This window comes from Odocoileus virginianus, chromosome 9, assembly GCF_023699985.2.
Source record: "Odocoileus virginianus isolate 20LAN1187 ecotype Illinois chromosome 9, Ovbor_1.2, whole genome shotgun sequence".
NCBI lineage: Eukaryota > Metazoa > Chordata > Mammalia > Artiodactyla > Cervidae > Odocoileus > Odocoileus virginianus.
Genome location: NC_069682.1, coordinates 33,569,255 through 33,592,640, shown reverse-complemented (window position 1 = coordinate 33,592,640; position 23,386 = coordinate 33,569,255). Strand labels below are relative to the sequence as shown.

Here is a 23,386-nt window from a genome sequence, read left to right as displayed (position 1 = left end):
GAGCTGACCAGACCCTGGCCCACCCTGCCTCCAGAGAAAACGTGACTCAGGCTGGGGCTCTTGTGCACAGAGAGGCTCTCAAGAGACTCGGAACTGAACTATCACAGAATGTTAAGGCATCTGTTAGGAAAATGAATGGAGGGGCCCAAACCAAAGAAAGAAAGTAGGATATTCAGGACTGCCACATGGTGTCAACACAGCCCTGATTTTGCAGATCAGAAGCAGTATTCCACAGGGAGATGAGGAACAGGCTCTGGTCTTGAACTGTCTGGGGCCGAATGGGCTCCACAGCTTAGAAGCTGGATCCAGGGCCAGTGACCGACTTCTCTCATCTGTGTGCTTGAGTTTCTTCTGTAAACCAGGGACATGAAAAGTATTTACCTAATAGCCACAGTGAGGGCTGATGAAATAATAACAGCATAGCCCTGAGCACAGTGCCTGGACTCAATACAGATCAGCCCCTGTTATGACACAGGGCCCAGGAAGGGCAGGACCTGCCTAAGAAACAAGTTAAAACTGAAAAAACAGTTGGGACAGTTGGAAAGCAGTTGGGAGCAGCAGAGAGTAAGAAAATATTACAGTTAGATCTCAGTTTGTAATAGAGAAACCTAAGTCACAAAAAGGAGTGTTTTAGTTGTTTATGCAGAAATGCAATGCATTATTTACTCAAGGCCTGGAAAACTCCAAAGAGGAAGGACTCGTTAGTGGGGAGAAATGCATAGCAAAGGAAATAAGACTCTTTACTGACTACACCACTTTGACGCATCAACAATGAACATCCCCAGTGTGGGAGTATCTTGGAGTTAATACCCCTTTGGGGAGATGAAAGGAAAATTTCCCCCGAGAATCAGGTCTCAGAAATCTAAGGAATTCCAAGAAAGGGACAGTTAAGAGCAGTCACTGCAGGCTGAGTGATGTCAGAGGCTGAACAACTAAAATTAAAGGGAAGAAAGCCCTAGGATCTTGCCTAGAGTATAAACATACAGTGACAAGAGCACGCAGTATGTGGTTAGAAACTAAGGCACCTGGCTCACTAGATAGATCCGCATTCAACTTAGAGGTCAGGTGCCAGGAACCCAAAGATCAAGGGACAAAGGGGATTTAGGGCAAGATAAGTGCCCACAATTAAATTAGCCTCAGGACTCCCCTGGTGGTCCAGTGGTTAGAATCCACCCTCCAACGTGGGGGTTGCAGGTTTGATCTCTGTTCAGGGAACTAAGATCCCACATGCCGCGGAGTAACTACTACTGAGCTCACGTGCTGCACCTAAGACTCAATGTAGCCAAATAAATTTTAAAAATAAAATTAACTTCTTCATTAAAGATTTTATCTAGATATATTTTAGTTCAATGACCGTGGATCTAGACAATCAGTGCTCATGTAAAGCAGCAGCCAAAACACTGCAGACCACTGTGATTTGGAGCTCATAATGGAATGCTGTGATACAGATTTCTGGGAGCATTAAATTTACCTGAAAAAGTAGTTGGGGTGATGCTGTGTTTTTATTCTGTCCCAACGCCCTTTGAAACTGGGTAGGAGACATGTCAGTGAGGGCTGTGTTGTCCAGTTCTGAGGAGGCTGATTGGGAATGCCTGTCTCCACAGAGGCAAGCTGTGTATGATGGGAGTTCCAGCTTCACGCTGGTGGGGGTAAGCCTAACACAACCTGTCTGACCCACTGATTACAATTGAAACCTCTGGACAGCACACAAAAAGCAATGATCTGGGGGTTCTGGAGAAGCAAACAAAAGCAGGCAGACTGTAAAACGAAGTGAGGTCCAGAGAGGTGAGCCCCAAGGAGGTGTGGTGGTGGTTTAATCACAAAGTCATGTCCAACTCTTGCAACCCCATGGACTGTAGCCTGCCAGGCTCCTCTGTCCATGGAATTCTCCAGGCAAGAATACTGGAGTGGGTTGCCATTTCCTTCTCCAGGGGGATCTTCCCGACCCAGGGATTAAACCCGGGTCTCCTGCATTGCAGGCAAATTCTTAACCAACTAAGCTATGAAGGGAAGCTTCCAAGGAGTGAAGTTCCCATTTTATTTTTCTTCTCTTCGTTGGCTTTGCCCAGAGGATGAGGCTCTGTCTCAGAGCTGCACCGTGGAGCAGCAGGCTGTGCAGCTGAGATCCCACAAAAGTTGTGATGACTGAGATGAACCCAAAGAAGCACAACAGAGGCTCTGAGAAACAAACTAAGATGCAAACCAATGTCTAAGTCTCTGTTGCCCCAAGGGTCATATGCATGGCACAGACCAAAAGCAGTGAAGAGTCTGGCCTAACCTGGGAGCCTAGCCAGGTTAATAGCCTGCTAAAAACAGCATAATCCAGAGGAATTTAGTAAGACCCAAATTCTATATGAAATAATGTTCAGAACATCCAAGATATGGAACAGATGATTTGACAAACAGAATAAGGTAAAGGGGAACAATTCTCAAGGAGAAATACAATCAACAGATGCCAACCCTAAGATAACCCTGATGCTGGAATCATCTAAGATGAGAGAGTGACTAAGCTTCAGGAGGTAAAAATAAACACACTTGAAATGACTGGAAACATACAGTTCTTATGAAATAAGCAAAAACTATGAAAAAGAACCAGTAATCTCCCAAATGAAGAAAATACCAGAAAGAAAAAAAATTGCTCAGTGGGCTAAACAGTAAACAGATAATGAGGAAGAGAGTCAGAGATCTTGAGGAAAAAAAAAACAACAAGAAATCATCAAATTTGAACAACAGAGAAGCTCTGGGAAAAAAGTTGTAAGAACTTCTGAGACCACCTTAAAGGGTCTAACATATGTGCTACTGGAGTCTCAGAGTAGAGGGGAAAGAGGTTGGGTCAAAAAAAAAAAAAAATCTTGGGGAAAAAAAATGGCCAAAAATTTGATGAATGTCATAAATTTTCAGATTTGAGAAGTCTGGGAAATGCAGACAGGTTAAATTCAAAAGACACATCATAATCAGTGCTAAAAATCAAAGATAAGGAAAAACCTTGAAAACAACTAGAGAATACACATAGAGATAAAGTCAAAAAGTCATCAATATATTAATATCAAATAAGAAAAAAAATAATCACATAACCCGAAAGAAGGCAGGAAAGGGGAACAAAGAAAAATTTTGAAAAGTACGAGAAGTCAAACAGAAAACAAATCACAAAATATCAATAGTAGGCTTAAATCCAACCATACCACTAGTTAAATTAAATATAAATTTAATATGAACATGTATGTGTGTGCTTAGTCACTCAGTTGTGTCAGACTCTTTGCGACCCCATGGAATGTAGCCTGCCAGGCTCCTCTGTCCCTGGGGATTCTCTAGACAAGAATTCTGGAGTAGGTTGCCATGCCCTCCTCCAGGGGATCTTCCCAACCCAGGGATCAAACCCAGGTCCCCCACATTGCAGGTGGAGTCTTTACTATCTGAGCAACCACAGAAGCCCTATATTAAACTTTGAACATATCAATAAAAGACAATGTTAAATTGGATAACTAAAACAAGACCCAATACTATCCTGTCTAAAAGACACAGATGGGTTAAAGTAAAAGAAAGTGATGTACCAGGCAAACAATAAGCAAAAGAAAGCTTGAGTGGCTATGTTATATATCACATAAAGTGACTTCAGGATAATGAATATTACTAGGGATAAAAAAAGAACATTACACAATAAAAGTGACTTCACTAAGAAAACATAATACTCCTAAATGTGTATCCACCCAGCAACAGAGCTTCTAAATCTATTAAGTAAAGGTGGACTAATGTGAAAAGAGAAATAGACACATCTACAGTTAGAGAATTTAACAGTCTTCTCCCGACAGTTAACAGAGCAAGTGGACAACTAATTAATAAAAATACAGAAGATCTGAATAATAGTATCAACCTACTTGACTTACATAGTATGTATAAAACACTCTATTCAACAACAACAGAACACATTCTTTTTAAGTACACACAGACATTCAACAACACAGTCTGTATTCTGGGCTAAAAACAAAAGTTCTGACAAACTTAAAACATAATTGAAATAATACAAAGCATATTCTCTGACTATAGTGGAATTAGATAAGAAATCAATAGCCAAAAGATACCTGGATAATCCCTAAGTATCTGAAAATTAAATAGCACATATATAAACAAAGAAGAAGATCAAAGAAGTTACACTGATCAAAGAAGTTACAACAGAAATTAGAAAATATTCTGATTTTAATGATATGTTATAAAAACACAATAAATCAAAAGTTGTAGGATGCAATGCCCAGTTAATACTTAAACATTTTTAAAGGGGTTTTGGTTCAGTGATCAAAAATTCAACTTGATAAAACTGGAAAAAGAAAAAGAAATCCAAAGAAGGCAGAGAAAGGGGCTTCCCAAGTGGCGCTAGTGGTAAAGAACCCACTTCCTGATGCAGGAGACACAGGTTTGATTCCTGGGTCAGAAAGATTCCCTAGAGGAAGGCATGGCAACCCATTCCAGTATTCTTGCTTGGAGAATCCCATGGACAGAGGAGCCTGGTGGGCCACAGTCCATACAGTCACAAAGAGTCGGACACGACTGAACTTACTTAGTACGCACACACTGCTACAGAGAGAAGCTCCAGTAAAACGCCAATCCCACAGGTATCTTGAAAGTCTCAATGTCATAAGTACAAAAAGACTACAAAGATTTCATTTTAGGGGCCAAAAGGTGTTTGAGATTTTTTTTTTTTTCACTTGAAAACTTCCAGCATTGTGCCCTCTGAAGTTAAATTCTGTCTCACTTCCTCAGCATCACACAAACCATCACTTACCAACCAAGACGACGAGTCTGTATTTCTCGTTCGTCTGCCGTCGGTAGGGTGTGACTTCCTCATACGTGGGCACGTCGGCTGTGTCGTACTGGTCACTCCTCTTGCACTCGTACATGGATTTATTTGTTTTCTTATCTTTTCTACTAAGACGGAAACTTCTTCTAAAACCAGCTGCAAATACAAAAAACTATTTTTAGCAGTTAGAACTAAAAAAAGACACCTCCTCTAAAAAAAAAATTTAAAAAAAAAAACCCTCAAAGTTGGGCTGGATTTTATTTACCATAATATCATTACCAGTGCACTGAGTAATAAAAGAGAAATAGATCCTGCAAGATTTCATTAAAACAACTGATAAAAGAATCATCTAACATTTAATGATATAGTTATAACATTTTAAGTTTTATTTGCTTCCCAATCATAAGAGTTCTTTTCAAAAATCAGGAAACAAAATAAAGAGGTCAGATATTATAAAGAACATTTAAAGAGGTCAGATATTATAAAGAACATTTTTTCACAGACTGATGAACACAATTGTAAGAAAAAGTTAAAAGCACTGCAAAAACCTTTTAAATATAAATGATGAATTCTCCCATTCATAAATACTAGAATCTTTTACACTGTGTTCTAAGCACAGCCTAACAACATCCCTGTGGCACAAACAGCATCTATTGTTAAACAGAAAGAAAACTCAAGTTAGGGAGGGCAGTGTCCAAAAGGCCTCTGCCTGGGATCAGGCAGACAGAACCAGACTATCACTGACATCAAGTTACTTCACTGTTCTGAGACCCCAGTGGGTGGAGTAAATGACCAAGCCTCAGGTTCTTTTCTCCTATAGAAATTCTATGCTAATACTGAAGTGTATAGCAATTCCCTTCTCGGGGCATCTTCCTAACTCAGGGATCAAACCTGGGCCTCCTGCATTGCAGGCAGATTCCTTACTATCTAAGTCATTAGGGAAGCCCTTTATAATGTGAAGCTGACTGAAATTTGAAAATAAGTTTCCGAGCCACGATTGTGTCCTCTTATTAATACTGTGTCATCTTTTACTAAAACACCTTTTCAAGTATGTAAGTAAGTTTTCTGTCTGCTTAAACAGCTCCCTCCAGCACACTGCTGTCATTTGAAAGGTTGACTTAGAAAAGCGAAGGCAAAAGTTCCTTGTCTCAGGCAAACCCTATTTCATTCTGCTTGTTCTTCACATAGTTATATCATTCTGGTTTAATATCTTTTCTTGAAGAGTGGTATTTACCATACACATCATTTAAGGATTCCTGGCCTAACCAACACTCTCAAGATCCAGACTTTAAAGGGAGGCAACAGTCTGCTTATTACAATATGGTAAATATTCTATATCAGTTCCATAACATAAAACAAATGCAAGCATATTTTTAAATGTATAAAAACAGATTCTCTTTAAAAATAATACTAATCAAATCTAGTAAACAGGAAAAAATCTTTAATAAAGGTATTTTATAATAAAATGCAATAATGTGAATTTTAGAGAACACAAAGAAAAATAAATATTACTATTGGATTTAAAAATTAATATTCAAAATAAAGGCAATATTAAATAATTAATGTCCATGGAGCTCTATCACTCACCTTATAGATTCACAGTTTAATAAAAATAAAAATATTAAGAATGGAGTGATAAATGATAATATGTTCCTGGAACCCACTAAGAGTAGGTCTGATCTTGAGATACTTGGATTCTTTGAGGGAGAAGATTTACAAAGAATGTGAAACAAGGAAGACAGCTGCTCTAATAATCTCTTATTAAAGACAAAAGGAAAAAGCAAACAGAATAAATGATGAAACATATCATCTTACAAAGAAAGGTGAGATTTCAGGGACAAAGAAGAGGAAATGTACCAACCTGGTCCTAGGATGAAGAAAAGATGGGTGAATTCTAAGAATCTCAGCTGCACAGAGAAGTCAAGCTTCTATGGTGAGGGTCAGAGGACAAATTGTAATTATGTTTTGTATTTTGGGGGGAAAGACTCATGAGATGTCCTGTAGGATTAGCAGGTAGAACTAAAAATTCCTTCACAATTATTCCTCATATGGAGGGAGGGGTTTCCTCAAGTCACTACAAACATCTGGCACAGAAATGGATCGAAGACATACATGCCTCATCCACCATGAATCCAAAAGTGAAAACTGGAAAAATTCCTCATCGACGAATCCCAGCTAAATCCTGAATTTCAGTGAAAATGCTTACCTAATGGAGTCTTTATAATTAACTGAAGTTTTCACCTTTGTCATAAACAATAAGAAGATAGTGGGGGAAAGAGAAAAGGGAACCAGATTTCTAATGTGAGATCTCCATGGACATGCAGAGTGAGGAGCTGGGGGTGACGGGATGTGAGCTGTAACAGCACTTGGTACAGAAAAGGTACTTAATTAAAGTAAAAGGTAAATCTCTGGTGGCTCAGGGGTAAAGAATCTGCCTGCCAATGCAGGAGATGTGGGTTCATTTCCTGGATCAGAAAGATCCCTTGGAGAAGGAAATGGCAACCCACTCCAGTACTCTTGCCTTGGAAATTCCATGGACAGAGGAGCCTGGCGGGCTATATATATAGTCCATGGGGTCGCAAAAGATTCAGACATGACCTAACAACTAAAACTACGACAACAGATTTTCTAAACAGGAGTTTTTTTTCTCATTTATTTTTATTAGTGGGAGGCTAATTAGTTTACAATATTGTAGTGGTTTTTGCCATACATTGACATGAATCAGCCATGGATTTACATGTATGTGTTCCCCATCCCGACCCCCCCTCCCGCCTCCCTCCCCATCCCATCCCTCTGGGTCTTCCCAGTGCACCAGCCCCGAGCACTTGTCTCATGCATCCAACCTGGGCTGGAGATCTGTTTCACCCTTGATAGTATACTTGTTTCAATGCTATTCTCTCTGAACATCCCACCCTCGCCTTCTCCCACTGAGTCCCAAAGTCTGTTCTGTACATCTGTGTCTCTTTTTCTGTTTTGCATATTGGGTTATTGTTACCATCTTTTTAAATTCCATATATATGCGTTAGTATGCTGTATTAAAAATATACAAGCAGCTCCTGCAGCTCAATTCCAGAAAAATAAATGACCCAATCAAAAAATGGGCCAAAGAACTAAACAGACACTTCTCCAAAGATGACATACAGATGGCTAACAAACACACAAAAAGATGCTCAACATCACTCATTATCAGAGAAATGCAAATCAAAACCACAACGAGGTACCATTACACGCCAGTCAGAATGGCTGCTATCCAAAAGTCTACAAGCAATAAATGCTGGAGAGGGTGTGGAGGAAAGGGAACCCTCTTACACTGTTGGTGGGAATGCAAACTAGTACAGCCACTATGGAGAACAGTGTGGAGACTCCTTAAAAAACTGGAAATAGAACTGCCACATGACCCAGCAATCCCACTCTTGAGCATACACACTGAGGAAACCAGATCTGAAAGAGACACGTGCACCCCAATGTTCATTGCAGCACTGTTTATAATTGCCAGGACATGGAAGCAACCTAGATGCCCATCAGCAGACGAATGGATAAGGAAGCTATGGTACATATACACAATGGAATATTACTCAGCCATTAAAAAGAATTCATTTGAATCAGTTCTAATGAGATGGATGAAACTGGAGCCCATTATACAGAGTGAAGTAAGCCAGAAAGATAAAGACCAATATAGTATACTAACGCATATATAAACTGGATTTTAAAAAGGCAACCCCTAAAATTCTACTATCGTTCCTGTTTCATTTCCTTAATATAAATTTCGACAAAGAAAGCCGGATCCGTTTGGGATTTTCACAAAGATAACCATACAAAGCCGACAAAAAGGACAAAGCACCGCGTCCATGAAGGCTCAGGGCTGGAGCAGCCCCAGAGAGGAGAGCATCAGGTTGCTGGGACCCCGCCCAGCCAGCGCATCAGGGACACTCCTGCCCTGGCCTGCACACCACGACACGGCCCTGACCTCGCTCACATGTTTTCCATGACCACGCATGCAGAATTCCCACAGGTTCTGGGCCTCAGTGTCTTGGCCCAGCGCCTTGTTTAGAAAACAAAAGGGAAAAAGTCAGCCAGATCCACCGGGATCCCATGGGTGCAGGGGCTCCTCGCTGAGTGTTAAAGCCTCAGACCTGGGTCACTGGCTTCCTTACCAACTTGGGTGACTTGCCAGTGTTTTAAAAACTTTCTGAGGCCTCATTTCTCAGCTTTAAAATGAGGATAATACTATCGACCTCGCACAGGATATTAAGGATTAAACAATTTATGTGAAGCATTTGCCCAGGACCTGGCGTATGGTAAACGCCTTACACAGTTGACAGATATGAGCACTGGTGGGACTGGGTCCCACCTAACCTGAAAGTGTCTCCAAGGCAGGAATACACTGTGTCCCTGTTACTCACATAGCACACGTCTAACAGGAACGGGAAAAGCAAATGAAGGGGCTTCGTGTTTGAGTGATGTCATAAAAGACACAAAACATTAAATCCAGATTTAAATATGTTAACTATTAAAAGTAGCAAGGCATTTTTAAAGAGATAAAGATTCAGTGTATGTTACCTATCATTTTTTTTAAGATACTCTTTGTAGGAGTGTGCTATCTCTGTTATTACAGTTACATTTAGAGAGCATCTCTCTTTTTTTTTTGGTCCTTACTTATGGTCCCTCACTCCCTCAACACACACATGTACATATGTCACATATTTACACCACACAATAAACATGTACACTCACACACCCATACATATGGACACACATAAACATACATACACATACATGTTGTTTTGCCGTTTATGTCACTCATTCGTTTCTGACTCTTTGCGAGCCCCGCCCATGGACTGGAGCCCACCAGGCTCCTCTGCCCATGAAATTCTCCAGAGAAGAATACTGGAGTGAGCTGCCATTTCCTCCTCCAGGGGATCTTTCCAATCCAGGGAGCGAACCCACATCTCCTGTGTCTCCCACACTGTAGGCGATTCTTTCCCCACTGAGCCATCGGGAAAGCCACAAATACACATACACAAACACAAACACACACACACAAAAACAGAGTCAGAAAACAAGAAAAACCCCCAACCCAGAACAACTAATAAAACAGCCAGAACAGAGGATATAAAAAAAAGGACGGAATCCAGAGTAGTTACTTGTTTCTCAGATAAAAACAAAGCCAAACCAGGTAACACAGAAGCCTGCCACTCAAGGCAGCACAGAGACCATCATTTTCAAATTTCAGTGACACAGTGCGGGCATGTCAGCACAGCTTGGTTAAGTCTAAGCTTAAAGGAGAGTGAGCTCTATGTCAGGAAAAGGGGTTAATCATTTCTGGCCTTCGGGTCTTAGGTGGTTCTCTTATTAAAAGGAAGCTCAAGAATGTGTACTTAAATTGAAAGCAAGCAGAAGGTTCTTTCCAGTAAATGGGAATAAATCACCTAGAACGTATTTCATTCTAGTTCATTTTCGGTGCACAAGTCTTAGCAAGAGCTGGCTTTTAGACACCAGGAGCGGCAAAGCAGCACTAACAAGGAATTTGGAGTAAGGGAACAGTTTCATGCAAAATATATTTTTCCTTATATTTCACATTTTTGTAATTTATAATTGGCTCAACATTTTTATGGACAAGCTTTTTCCATGGCTCTTACCCACAGCTGCTAGAGATTTGTGTTTTTTTAAGAGAACAGCACGTCAGCTTTATTACAATAGGAAAGTGGCTTCACAGAGAAACCGCAGGTGCGGGTCAGCCCTTCATCACTCGGAGACACTTCTTATCTAATATTTTCCAGCAGGAATAATTTATGATAACTCGCTAACTTACTTAGTTGCGTGGTTCTGCTTAAAGTAAATTTTATTTTTTTATTATAAAAGATGACACAAGTTGCTATAAACATTCCTGTACATTCCTGTTACTCTCTGTCACTGATGACTTCATTAGGGCAAATTGCAAGAAGCTTGATGGATCCTGTCCAAATGCTTCTCAGATGGGTTAATAACAACATACATCTCCACTGGCAGCAAGCATAACTGCGTGTTCTACCATTCTCTCATCAAAGGACTTCTAATCATTTAAAAATCTTTAGTGATCTTACAAGTGAAAAATTGTAGAGCATTTCATTTTAACTGTTAAGTTGAACCTGTTTTTCACATTTTTAACTCATTTGCATTTATTTTTTCTGTGAATTGTTGGTTAATACTTGTTGATCACTTTTTTTGGAGTCTACATAAATAGCATACACATACATGTATCTTTTAAGGTCATAACCCTTGGCCCTATTTATTGCAAAGACGTTAAGATTTTCGGTTTTCCTTTTCAAAGAAATTTTAAAGGTTTATTTATTTGAATCTGTGAATTTCTTTACTTTGTAATTTCTTCCACTATTTTTATGACTTTCCTACCCTTAAGTCTGATAAACACCCAAATTTTCTTAAATTAAAAAAATAGGTTACATAGCTTTACACTTAATTTTTTAAATCTATCTGGAATTACTCAGGTATGATTATGAGATCAAGTTTGTGAGATGAGGCTGTAACTTTATAGTTTTCTAAATAATTAGCCAATGTCCCCAGAAATCCTTACTGAACAACCCTTTTCCAACTTTATGTTAATACATACATTGTACTGAAACACCAGATAGTGAGTTATGATGTTTTGACCAAAGGAAAAAAAAAAAGGTGATTCTTGGTCTGAGTTTAGATCATTCCCTTATTATTAATTTCAATATCAAAACAACAGAAGCAGTGGTGGTGGTGGTAGTGGGTATTTGTTGAGAACTTACAGATGACAGACACCATCTGAAGCACTTATATGGATCGGTTCATTTAATTCTCACAACAACAAATGGGGCATGCATAACAATCTAACAGGTTTAAGTAACTCTTCTCTTAGTGTCATAAAAAGAAAACAATCCTTGGTTCAAATATTAAATGATGAAAGTCCAGAAGAAAGCTTGAAATGTTATTCTACACACACAGACGTTTAAGAGAAAAACTGGTAAGCCTTCAGTGACTTTTATTACTAAACTTTTTATTTTGTACCTGAGTATGCCTATTAACAATGTTGTGATAGTTTCAGATGGACAGCAGAGGGACTCAACCATACATACACATGTATCCATTCTCCCCCAAACTCCCCTCCCATCCAGACTGCCACATAACATTGAGCAGTTACCTATGATGTACAGTAGGACCATCAGTGGTTTTATGAAATAACTTACTAGGAAAAGTTTATCAAAGAGAAGCAGCAGTTTAATTTAGGGAGTAAAAATCATAAGCTTTTTTCCTGTTAGAAGATATTTTCAAATATAATTAAATATATATATATATTTGACCTTCCTCTGTATTTAAGATGATGTGTAAAATAGAAAAATATATGCAACAGTACTCCTGATCTACTAGGGCAATAGAGATTATTCCAAATACTTGTAGTTTAAGTGTTTTCACAACATAGGCTCAGGACAGAAACTAAAATTTTTTAGCATGTACTTCTAATCTGATTTGACTCGACATTTCTCTTAAGAAGAAAAAAAAATTAAACTCAGGCAGTTGTTATTTGGTTATTTTCAAAACTACTTCACTATATTTGATATAATAGTATTGATATAACATCACTGATATAACACCATGGATATAACACCATTCATCAAAAAGGGTATTAAATTTAATGCTTACATACGTAAATTAAGAATCATTTGGTATTAAAATTAACTTCAAATAATTATATATAAGTATTATATCTATCCATCCTGTAATTTCAGGCTTCCCTGTGGCTCAGCTGGTAAAGAATCCGCCCACAATGCAGGAGACCTGGGTTCGATTCCTGGTTTGGGAAGATCCCCTGGAGAAGAGAAAGGCTACCCACTCCAGTATTCTGGCCTGGAGAATTCCACGGACTGTATAGTCTATGGGGTCACAAAGAGCTGGACATGACTGAGCGACTTTCACATCCTATAATTTCAAATGTTAGTGATATTTTTAATAGCAAAAAACAACTTGAAGCATTCAAAATATATAGAAGTATGGGAGTGATTAACTATGAAACACCTTTTCAAAGAAAGGGGGCTTAAGACACTGCTATATTTAAAATACATAACCAACAAGGACCTATCATGTAGCACAGGAAATGCTGCTCAATATTCTATAATAACCTAAGTGGGAAAAGAACTTGAAAAGGAATAGATACATGTATATATATAACTGGATCACTTTGCTAGACACCTAAAACTAATACAACACTGTTAATCAACTATACTTCAATGTAAAATAAAAATTTAAAAAGAACTATACAACACCATTAAGAAATGCATTTGCTATAGCAATAAGTGGAAAAAACTGGACATATATAATAGTCATAATTATACTATACTGAGTTTTACTAATATAAAAAGTGGTATGAATATAGAAAAAAAGTATGAAAGCAGACAATATACTAGGGGGAGAGGGCTATGGGCAACTATTCTGTCCTATTTTTAAAAGACTTTCCATAATGTTACATAATTTTACAATTTAAAAAATACACAAAAACACCAAACAAATGAAATCCAGTATTGGTAGATGTATCTGTGAGGTTACATCAATATATAACAGAAAATACATTTTGCCTGTGTCTCAGAGGCAGGTTCCAGTTTCCTGTATTTTGAAATGATTATGAAAATAGATCAAAGTTTTATATTCTTAAAGGTTAGGAATAGCCAATAGATTAAAACACTTAAATACTTAAAAAGCAATGAAAGCAAAAACAATGGCAAAAAATTTTTAGTGAGAATATAGTGTAAAAATTAAAGATCAAAGATCAAGGGAGATAAAGAGAGAACCAGCGGACTCGCCTAAGAAGTGAAGAGCGTAAAAGAAAAGCAGCCTGGCTGTCGGAAACTTAGAACTAAACTAATAAAGCTGAATGTGATTTTTAAAAATCACAAACTGTTATCAGTTTCTTTGGCTCCCATAAATAAGTAGTTTCAGTGAAGATTTTTACAATGTAAATATTTATCATTTTAATGATCTTACTTTCAAAAAATTTTGACATTTATGACATCTTGTTAAAAAAAAATACATGATCATTTTATGGGCAGTATCTGCAGTAACAATAAAGGCCTTACCCTCCAACAGAGTCGTGGTAACTCACCACCAACATTAACAGCCTTAAAAATCACATGTGTGAACGAGAGTGTGACCTGCTCTCTGTTAACCATAAGAGAATACATACTAGTATGTGACCACTTGGACTTTTCAAATGGTACAGGTTCCATCTTTGGTGATATTTCTGTAACCAGCCTGGTAATAACATTAGAAACTATGCATCCTCAATGTTTCCAAGAATATAAGCTTTTAATATATTAAATGTTACAGATGCCTGCAGATTGGGAAAGAAGAGTTTCAGTGAAATCTGCTTGAATTAATAACAGAGAAATATCAGTCATAAGTTTCTCAAAAATTAAGAGATTTATAGAAGTTCCTAATTTTTTGAAGAAATAATTTATTTTATGCAAACACAGTGAAGGGCTTAGTTTCTTAAAAGAAAATAAAAATAAGCATTTTAATTCTTTCTTCTCACCTTAAACATACTAAAATGTGCTACTTTTCCAAATTGGGAGAACAGCCAAAAACACTGTATGAAAGTTATTTTGTTAAAACAATGAATGAATTTGACCAAGCAAATATTTAATGAGTTCAGTAGGTACCTTAATTACAAGGAAAAGAAAATATTACGATGAATGAACTTTTTAAGACTTTTAAAAAACTCATGTACACATTAATAAAAACTAAGTGGCTGGAAGTGATTATATAATGATAGGCTTCTGACAACAAAATGTTGAAAATTTCCATTAAAATAAACATTTTGAATATAATGCCAATCTTGTTGTGATGATATAAATCACAACAGACATGTAAAAACTATGTAGTAACATGATCCTACGACAAAGTTATTGTTGAAGTGATGCTCCCAGAGTATGCCAGCCGTAAAATGATCCCAAAGACAAAGAAGGATAATTAAGAATATCGTAAGACAACAAACAAGTAAAAATCTTGGGACGAAGTTTAAACTGAAAAGCAATGCCAGCACAAAACTGTAAAAGTTACAGAGATCTGGAGATAGACTGAATTAGTCTCCTTCTACATCTACCTTATAAAACAGTATCACGGAGGGGGTAAAAAAAGAAAAATGAACATCATCATGGATTATATTAACTGGCCATACAATGCTAATTTTGTATAAAAAGGAGGAAAAGGGTTTTGAACAGGGAAAATTAACTTCTGGAATGTTACAAGTACAAAGTTGCTCTGAGTATAAAAGAAATGTTCAAATGCCATAAATACCCTTGAATTTTTCAGCTCATCTCCAGCTAAAAGTAAAAACAGAAACTCAAAGTATCTAATGAAATCATGGAAGCTAATATAAAATATCAACCTGCAATTTCCAAGAAAAAAAAATCACCTAGGTCTTAAAAAGTTTTCCTGATACCATCAACAATTTTTTTTTAAGTATAGCACAGCATTACCTTTTAAGAAAAAGAAAAACCATATGAGAATTTAATCTTCTTCCAGTCAGCTAATAAAGAAATGAGTCTTACTTACTCTTTCAAAATTATAAGAAAATACAGTGTGCACACATAAAAATGAATATAAAAATATAATTCTGAAAAGGGGAAAATTGGATTTGAAATTTTAATGTTATTTTTTTAAGTTGAGTCTATGCAACCTAAAATTCTCCAAGCAGGAATGGTTTCTGTCAGAGAGAATATTTCCAAGTAGTATTCCAGACATGTTGAGATTATGCAGAGTTTTCTTACTCAAGAAAGAACCTGTACCACGTTTGAAAGAATACTTCTAAATGTTCTCTTTGTATAAATTTTACTTTTTGGAAAAATATTAAAGCAGTATATTTTGACACAGCTGTACTTACCTACATAACATTCTTTAATAAAATGACTGAATATTGGAACAAATGGAATCTTATGCTAGATTTATAAAATAGGCAATGTAACTAGAGGCTCACTGGTGCTTAAACATGAGACAAATAAGAAACAGGATTAGGAAGAAATACAGGATTAGAGATGGGTAAATAAGTTTTAAAAGAAATAACAACAAATGAATGGATTTGTTTTTACTGAATTTTATGGTAAACACTTTCGTTAAATAGAAAGAACAGTCTTAACTTACAGAAGTCCCAAAACTGATCTTGTTTTAAAAGAATGCATGAAGTGCTCCAGCAGGAGCAGAAATGGAGAAAAACTGATGATTTTTCAGGAGATCATTTGCAAGAAATTGTGTTGGAAGACAGATGCGTGATAAGCAGTGCTTTGTGAATTGTTTATAACACAATTTCTATAATGAATTAAACAGAGCGAAAACATTCTGTAATTCTTACCAGTTAAAGAAAAGGCCAGTTATTCTTCATAAGAACTATTTTGTATTATAGTAGGAAAAGGGAGACAGAATCTTTAAAGCTTGCATTTCTACCACTGAGAAGCAATTACCCTTTGGAAGTCAGCATATGCACATGTACACACACACACCAAAGACACACTAACTCTAACACCAACCATCAAAACTAAAGGAAGTTGTTTAGAGTTTATAGGAGGAAGTGAATTATTAATAATTCATGTATGTGTACATGTATGTATACTTTTAAGTATTTATATACACACACATACTTTCAAAGGTGTAATTTTCTACAATTCATGTTTATAGCATACTATCAATTTAACCTCAGTTTATTAATTTTATGTAAACAATGCACAACTTACACTGCCTAGTTAACTTTTTCCTCCCCTCCATTAATAACAAAACATCTTTTATCGATAAATACAGTGATTACACATCAATAAGAATCCTACGACCCAGTGTACATTCATATCAGTAATGGCTCACTAAATGTGGTTTCAAGATATAATTCTTATACAAAGAGACATTCAATGCTTGGAGTATTACAGTGCTACTGCTTTCAAGAGTCAACTTAGATCAATTTGACATGGAATGTATTTTTTAAAAATGTAACCAGTCATCAGGGAAAGGGCTACTTACACTGTTTTGTGCTTGACTTTATGGACATCAGAGAAAGTGAAAATAATCAAATGTATTCACTAAATGATTATCAGCCTCACTTGGATCAGTAGCGTCCCTGGGCATTTCCACTTGGGGTCCAAGAATACTCTGTCTGCAGGGTAATCACTCTCGCTTTCCTTCTGCATCTGTGAACTCAGGAAATAACAGTGTGGAGGCAGATAAGGAGTGAGGGGAAGAAATTCGTCTAAGTAGTCCTTGGAAATGACCTCATGAGAAGGCAGAATTTCTAGGAACTCCCTTGGCCGTGTTCCAGAGGGGTCCTAGAGCTGGAGAAGGTGTCCTGTGCTGAGGATGGATACAGACCCGTCCTGTGCAAAGGCCATTCTTTAGAACCAGGCATGTCTGAGAAAGCAGTGGTAGTGGCTGAGCTCTGGAGTCACCAGAATACTATATGACTTGTAGTAATCGCCTGAAATGTCACAGACCCATTCCATGTTGTTGACTTGTACGGTTTAAATTACTTCTTTTAGTGAGAGAAACATCTGAGGTGCAAGACATATCAACTCTCCAAAGGGTAAATTTTTCCTCACCACAGTAATTACCATAGATATATTTAAAACAGAGTAAGAGAATGGAGAATGTGATGCCTAATCTTAATTGTCAACTTGGCTAGGTCATGGTGCCCAGATAGTCAGACATTATTCTGGATGCCTCTGGTAAAGGTGTTTCTTGGATAAAGGCTAACATTCAGATCAGTAGACTTGGAATAAAGCAGGTTACTTTTTCTTTCTTTTCTTCTATTTTTTTTAATGGAGTATAATTGCTTTACAATGTTGTGTTAGTTTCTGCTATATAACAATGTAAATCAGCTGTAAGTTTACATATATATCCCCTCCCACCATTCCCCATCTCAGCCATCTAGGTCTTCACAGAGACCAAGCCGAGCTCCCTGTACTGTATATAGCAGCTTCCCACTAGCTATCTATTTCACACATGGTAGTATATATATGTCAGTGCTACTCTCAATCCATCTCACCCTCTCAAAGCAGATTACTTTCTATAATGTGGGTGGGCCTCATCCAATCAGTTGACGATCTTAATGGAAAAGAGACTAACCTCTCCCTGAGCAAGAAGGATTTCCAGCAGCAGACAGCCTTTGGCTCAAACAGTAGCTCTTCCCTGGTCTCCAGTATGCTACCTAGCCTGTAGATTTTGACTTATTAAGCCTCCACAGTCACATGATCCAATTCCTTAAAATCTCTGTGTGTACGTATATGTATGAGTGAGTAATAGTCACTCAGTCATGTCCGACTCTGCGACGTCATGGACTGTAGCCCACCAGGCTCTTCTGTCCATGGGATTCTCTCCAGGCAGGAATACTGGAGTGGGTTGCCATTCCCTTCTCCAGGAGATCTTGCCAGCTCAGGGATCAAACCTGGGTCTCCTGCATTGCAGGCAGATTCTGTACTGACGGAGCCACCAGGGCCACCTCTACTAATGACATTTTGGATCCAGCTACAGTCACTTCTTGTTTGGATGCCACACAGCTGCCCTCCTCTGCCCTGGCTCTCTTACAGCCCATTCTCAGCAAATCAGCTAGAGTGACCCTGACCTCACAGCCGGGCAGGTCACTCTGCTCCAAACCCCTGCCTGACTTCCCATCCCACACAAGGAAGAGCCGAAGAGCCAAAGGCTCAGTGCCCCTCACACCAGCATCCTGTTATCCCACCAGCCTCACAGTCTGTCGCTCTTTCCTTTTTCATTCTGCTCTGGTCACACTGGTCTCCCTGCTCCACAGATGCCCCAGGGCCTGTCTCAGGGCCTTTGCACATGATTGCCCCACCACTCCTTTCCACAAGGCCCCCTCAGGGGTTTTCTGCACCATGGCCTCAAGGAGGCCTTCAGTGACCACCCTGGGGAAAACTGAAGCTGTGTGTCCTTACCTCTCCCAGTGGCTATTCCAGCTTCACTTTTCTTCGTGGCATGTCTCACCACTGCATGTATTATGTAATTTATTTAGTGCAATTCATTTAGTTACGTCTTCACCCCACTCCCTTACTCTATGAAAAGGGGTCTGCTTTTGATCTCTGGAAATGCTGAGTGTCCAGAACATAACAGGTGCTCAATAAATATCAGGAAACCAATCCAGAAATACCATTACAAGAAAGTTATATTATTCAAATATCATAAGAATCTGCTAATCAGAGCTAAAGTGGGGTCTTTTGAAGGAGGACATGACGCCAAGAAGGAAGAGGGGAAATGGTTCCTGCTTTTGCCTGCAAGAACTTACAATGCCATTTCACTTTTCAAACAATTTACTAAATAGAGTTGTATGAAACTGCTGACATCCTGGTGACTTTTGACCTACAAAAAAAAAAAAAAAAAAAAAAACCCACAACAATTTCACATGCTTCAACCTAATGTACACATTACTTTGAAAAGATATAAATTAAAAATTTTGGTGTGGGGAATACAAAACTCTGAAAACAGAGGAAAGAATTCATAGATTTGACTATGTAAAAATTAAAATGTCTATATGGTATTAAACTTGACATTTAAAAAAAAGGTAAAATGCAACCAAAGGACCAGAAGAAAATGCACACAGTAGAGACAGAACTAATATGCATGATATGGAAAGGGCTCATAACATTAACAGGAAACTGATAAAGAACCCTATAGAGGAAAAAAAAAGGTAGCGACATGATTATTCAACAGGAGAAAAGAAGAAAAGCTAATAAAACATCACACTATTGCATTAAGTCACTATATTTAAAGTGAAAGTGAAAACTTAATCACTCAGTCATATCCAACTCTTTGTGACCCCATGGGCTATATATATAGCCCACTAGGCTCCTCTGTCCATGGGATTCTCCAGGCAAGAATACTGGAGTGGGTAGGCATTCTCTTCTCCAGGGGATCTTCCTGACCCAGGGATCGAACCTGGGTCTCCTACACTGCAGGCAGATTCTTTATAATTAAAGGTGTTTACCAAATAATATTTATACCAAAAAATAGCTTTGCCATAAATGTTAGCCTGCTGCTTATGAGACTGCTTTTAAAAATGTATAAAAATCTGTAGTATTTTGAGGGTTAGGTTCTTGGTGAGAGCCAAAACAGCATGCCACCAAACAGTCCATTTGCTTAGTCTGTTTGTAACAAAGTAACTCTTTACTACTACTAAAACTAACCAGAGAAGTACCATCAAAATGTGTATCCCACAAAAAGACACAATTTCCACTCAGTAGTCATTCATTGAAGGGCTTCCTTAAAAGAAAAAACTTCTATCAGAAACACTAATAATTTCTGTATCCTACTATGCCATATCCTTTATTTAAACACAAAGTTGTCTTACTGTGTGCTTCTCAGATACCTGACCCCACCTGTAACTACATGAACCTCTAGGTGCCTCGAATCTATGGCTCTCTTGCTGCTATTATATCAGAACAAGCATTTAGACCAGAAAGACGAAAGATGTCATGACGCACATCTACGAAAACATGTCAACCTTGCTCTCCTGTTGGCCGGTCAGGTATGCAAAGGAAAACTCGTCTCCATGACCAGGAGTTGAACGGAGTTGAGAGTTAGGCTCTGTAATCAGGGCTTGCAAAATCCAAAAGCCAACAGAAGCTAGACAGGCAGAAAAATCTTAAATTGCATTCTGTCAACACTAACACGATTTGTACAGTATTCACTCCTCGAAGAACTAGGTGGTCCCATTTTCCCTTAACTGCTCTTTGGTTACTTTTATTTCCCCACGTTTGAGAACTGGGACATAAAGAAAGACTTCACTGTTATATAGCACAAGCATCAGCACGACTGCTAGAAGAGTGTCGCGGGATCCCGTCTCCGGGCTGGCTCAGCCACAGCACAGCGATGCTGGGCTGAACTGGAGAGCTTGTGTTCATTTAAGGGGCCACTTGTAACTCAGCCTCGGCTAATTCCTAACACTGGAAAATGAAGGCCTACTTTGGTCAAATCTGTTTTGTCAAAGGAGCCAGGAAACATGAAATTTCTCATGTTTGTGGGTCTAACAAAAATGCATCTGTTGCCTAAACACAGCCTGACAACTGTCTGTGAACCCCTTGGTACAAGTTATTTAATTAAATGACTCATGATATTCCCCTTACCTGGATTGTGCCCTATTTTTATCCATAATTGGGGGGTGGGGGGTGGGTTGCAAAGCGGGCCTTCCCAGGTGGTGCTAGTGGTAAAGAACCTGCCTGCCAATGTAGAAGACATGAGAGACATAGGTTCGATCCCTGGGTTGAGAAGATCCCCTGGAGAGGGGCATGGCACCCACTCCAGTATTCTTGTCTGGAGAATCCCATGGATAGAGGAGCCTGGCAGGCTACAGTCCATAGGGTCACAAAGAGTCGGACACAACTGAAGCAAGTGGAACAACCACAGAGTGGTCTCTTGGAAGGACTAAGCCCTCTGCACTTTCTAAAAAAATGTTTTCCTGGGACCTGTGGTATCTGCAGACTTCACTTGATCTAAGTGATGAAGATCCTGTGGTCTTAATTCCACCCAATCTCATCTGCTTTGGAATTTTGATCAAGGAACTACTTTCTATCTCAGAATTTAACCATCAATCCTTTTATCTCTGCCTATAGATATGAACCAATTATCCTCTCCCACTAAAATACTCCTATCCTCAGCTACACAAACCACCTTGACCTCAGCTGACCTCTCCCTTCACTGTCCACCCTCACTTGCAAGGCTTTGGCTTCCAGTAAAGTCATTTCTCAGGCGTCAGCAGTGTTTCCGAGTTGCCAGATACAGTGGCATTTTATCAGAACTCATGCCATTTGAGCTCCTGAAAGCAACCCATTGTGCTGATCACTTTTGCTTTTGAGTTTCAAGTCATATCTACTAAATATTAACTTTATAAAACCCTACATTCTCTCAGAGAGATGTAGAATAAAACCTGTATTTCATTCTTTGGATAAAAAAATATACAAATAATTACGTGAGTCCAAAAACCAGGCAAAATGCTAAGAAAATGTGTAAGTACTCGGCCTGCCATTGAAGATCTCGCATCATCGAGCACCATGGTAAATTCTCAGTGCTGCCATCTACCTGTCACCCTGCGCTCTGCAAGTCACCTCTGTCCATACTGCGGCGGCTCCTGTCCTCATCCTCTGGCACTAACTATGATTCCGCCTAAACCACAGAGCCTGTTCCAGTGTCACCTCTCACGGGACTGAGTCCCTCACTGCCCCAGACTCAGATGATCATCACGTCCTCTGAATTACCGTATTTTATGTGATGTTAAAGTGTTAGTCACTCAGTCGTGTTCGACTCTTTGTGACCCCATAGACTTGTAGCCCACTAGGCTCCTCTGTCCACAAGAGTCTCCAGGCAAGAATACTGGAAAGGTTTGTCAGTCCCTTCTGCAGGGGATCTTCCCCACCCAGGGATGGAACGCAGGTCACCTGCATGGCAGGCAGATTCTTTACCATCTGAGCCACCAGGGAAGCCAACATTCATCCAATAATGCTTTATGCCATAGTTGTTCAGTTCAGTTCAGTCAGTTCAGTCACTCAGTCATGTTTGACTCTCTGTGACCCCATGGACTGCAGCACACCAGGCTTCCCTGTCCATGACCAACTCCAGTAGCTTACTCAAACTCATGTCCATCAAGTCAGTGATGCCATCCAACCATCTCATTTACTGAGCATGGCCCCGCCCATCAGAACAAGACCCAGTTTTCCCCTCAGTCAGTCTCTCCCATCAGGAAGCTTCCATAAGCTTCTTATCCTTCTCCATCAGAAGGCAGACAGAATGAAAACCACAATCACAGAAAATTAATCAAACTGATCACATGGACCACACCCTTGTCTAACACAATGAAACTATGAGCCATGCAGTGCAGGGCCACCCAAGATGGATGGGTCATGGTGGAGAGTTCTCATAAAACGTGGTCCACTGGAGAAGCCAATGGCAAACCACTTCAGTATTCTTGCCTTGAGAACCCCACGCACAGTATGCCACAGTTCTTCACTGGATAGATATACAAAGACCAAGGATAGGTGCCCCTCTTTCTAGTTTGGAGACAGGCACAAGTTTGAAGTGACGGCTTCTCCCTGTCCCCCAACTTTCAGGGCAGTCCACCCCCAACCCCCGACAGACTCTGGCATGGTCACAAGACTTGTTCTGGCCAATGGGTCGTCAGTGGATGTGATATAAGCAGAGGCTTCATTGCACTTACATACCAGAGATGGTTCTCTCTGTGGCTCTGCAGAGCCCTGAGACCTCTACATGGTTAGCTTACTGGAGGGTGAAAAACTATGTGGGATAGTAACAAGTTTGCCCAACTGAACACTTCTGCCCCCCAGATCAGGCAGACCCCAGCCAAACAACCAGCCTGCAGCCATCTGCCAGGCTGACACAGGCCAGAGCTGCCCAGCTGACCACAGAATCAGGAGACTAACCAATGCTTCTGGTTTGAAGCCATTAAGGCTTCTAAGATTGTAAGAGAGGATCGATTAATATACAGAGTATCTGGCACATTGTATTGTTCTGAATTGAGTGAAGAATTGAGCAAATTTTAACTTCCCTCTGATCATTCAGTTCTCTCTCTGTAAATTATAATTT

General features: G+C 39.1%; 1 protein-coding gene across 1 annotated transcript in view; it reads right to left on the bottom strand.

The window, feature by feature from the left end:
- The window catches only part of MPP7 (MAGUK p55 scaffold protein 7), a 216,549-nt gene that overhangs the window by 25,064 nt on the left and 168,099 nt on the right, over positions 1-23,386 (bottom strand). Inside the window, exon 12 of the mRNA XM_070472173.1 lies at positions 4,778-4,948. Within this exon, the coding sequence (XP_070328274.1) occupies positions 4,778-4,948 (171 nt within the window). The remainder of the gene's footprint in view (positions 1-4,777; positions 4,949-23,386) is intronic.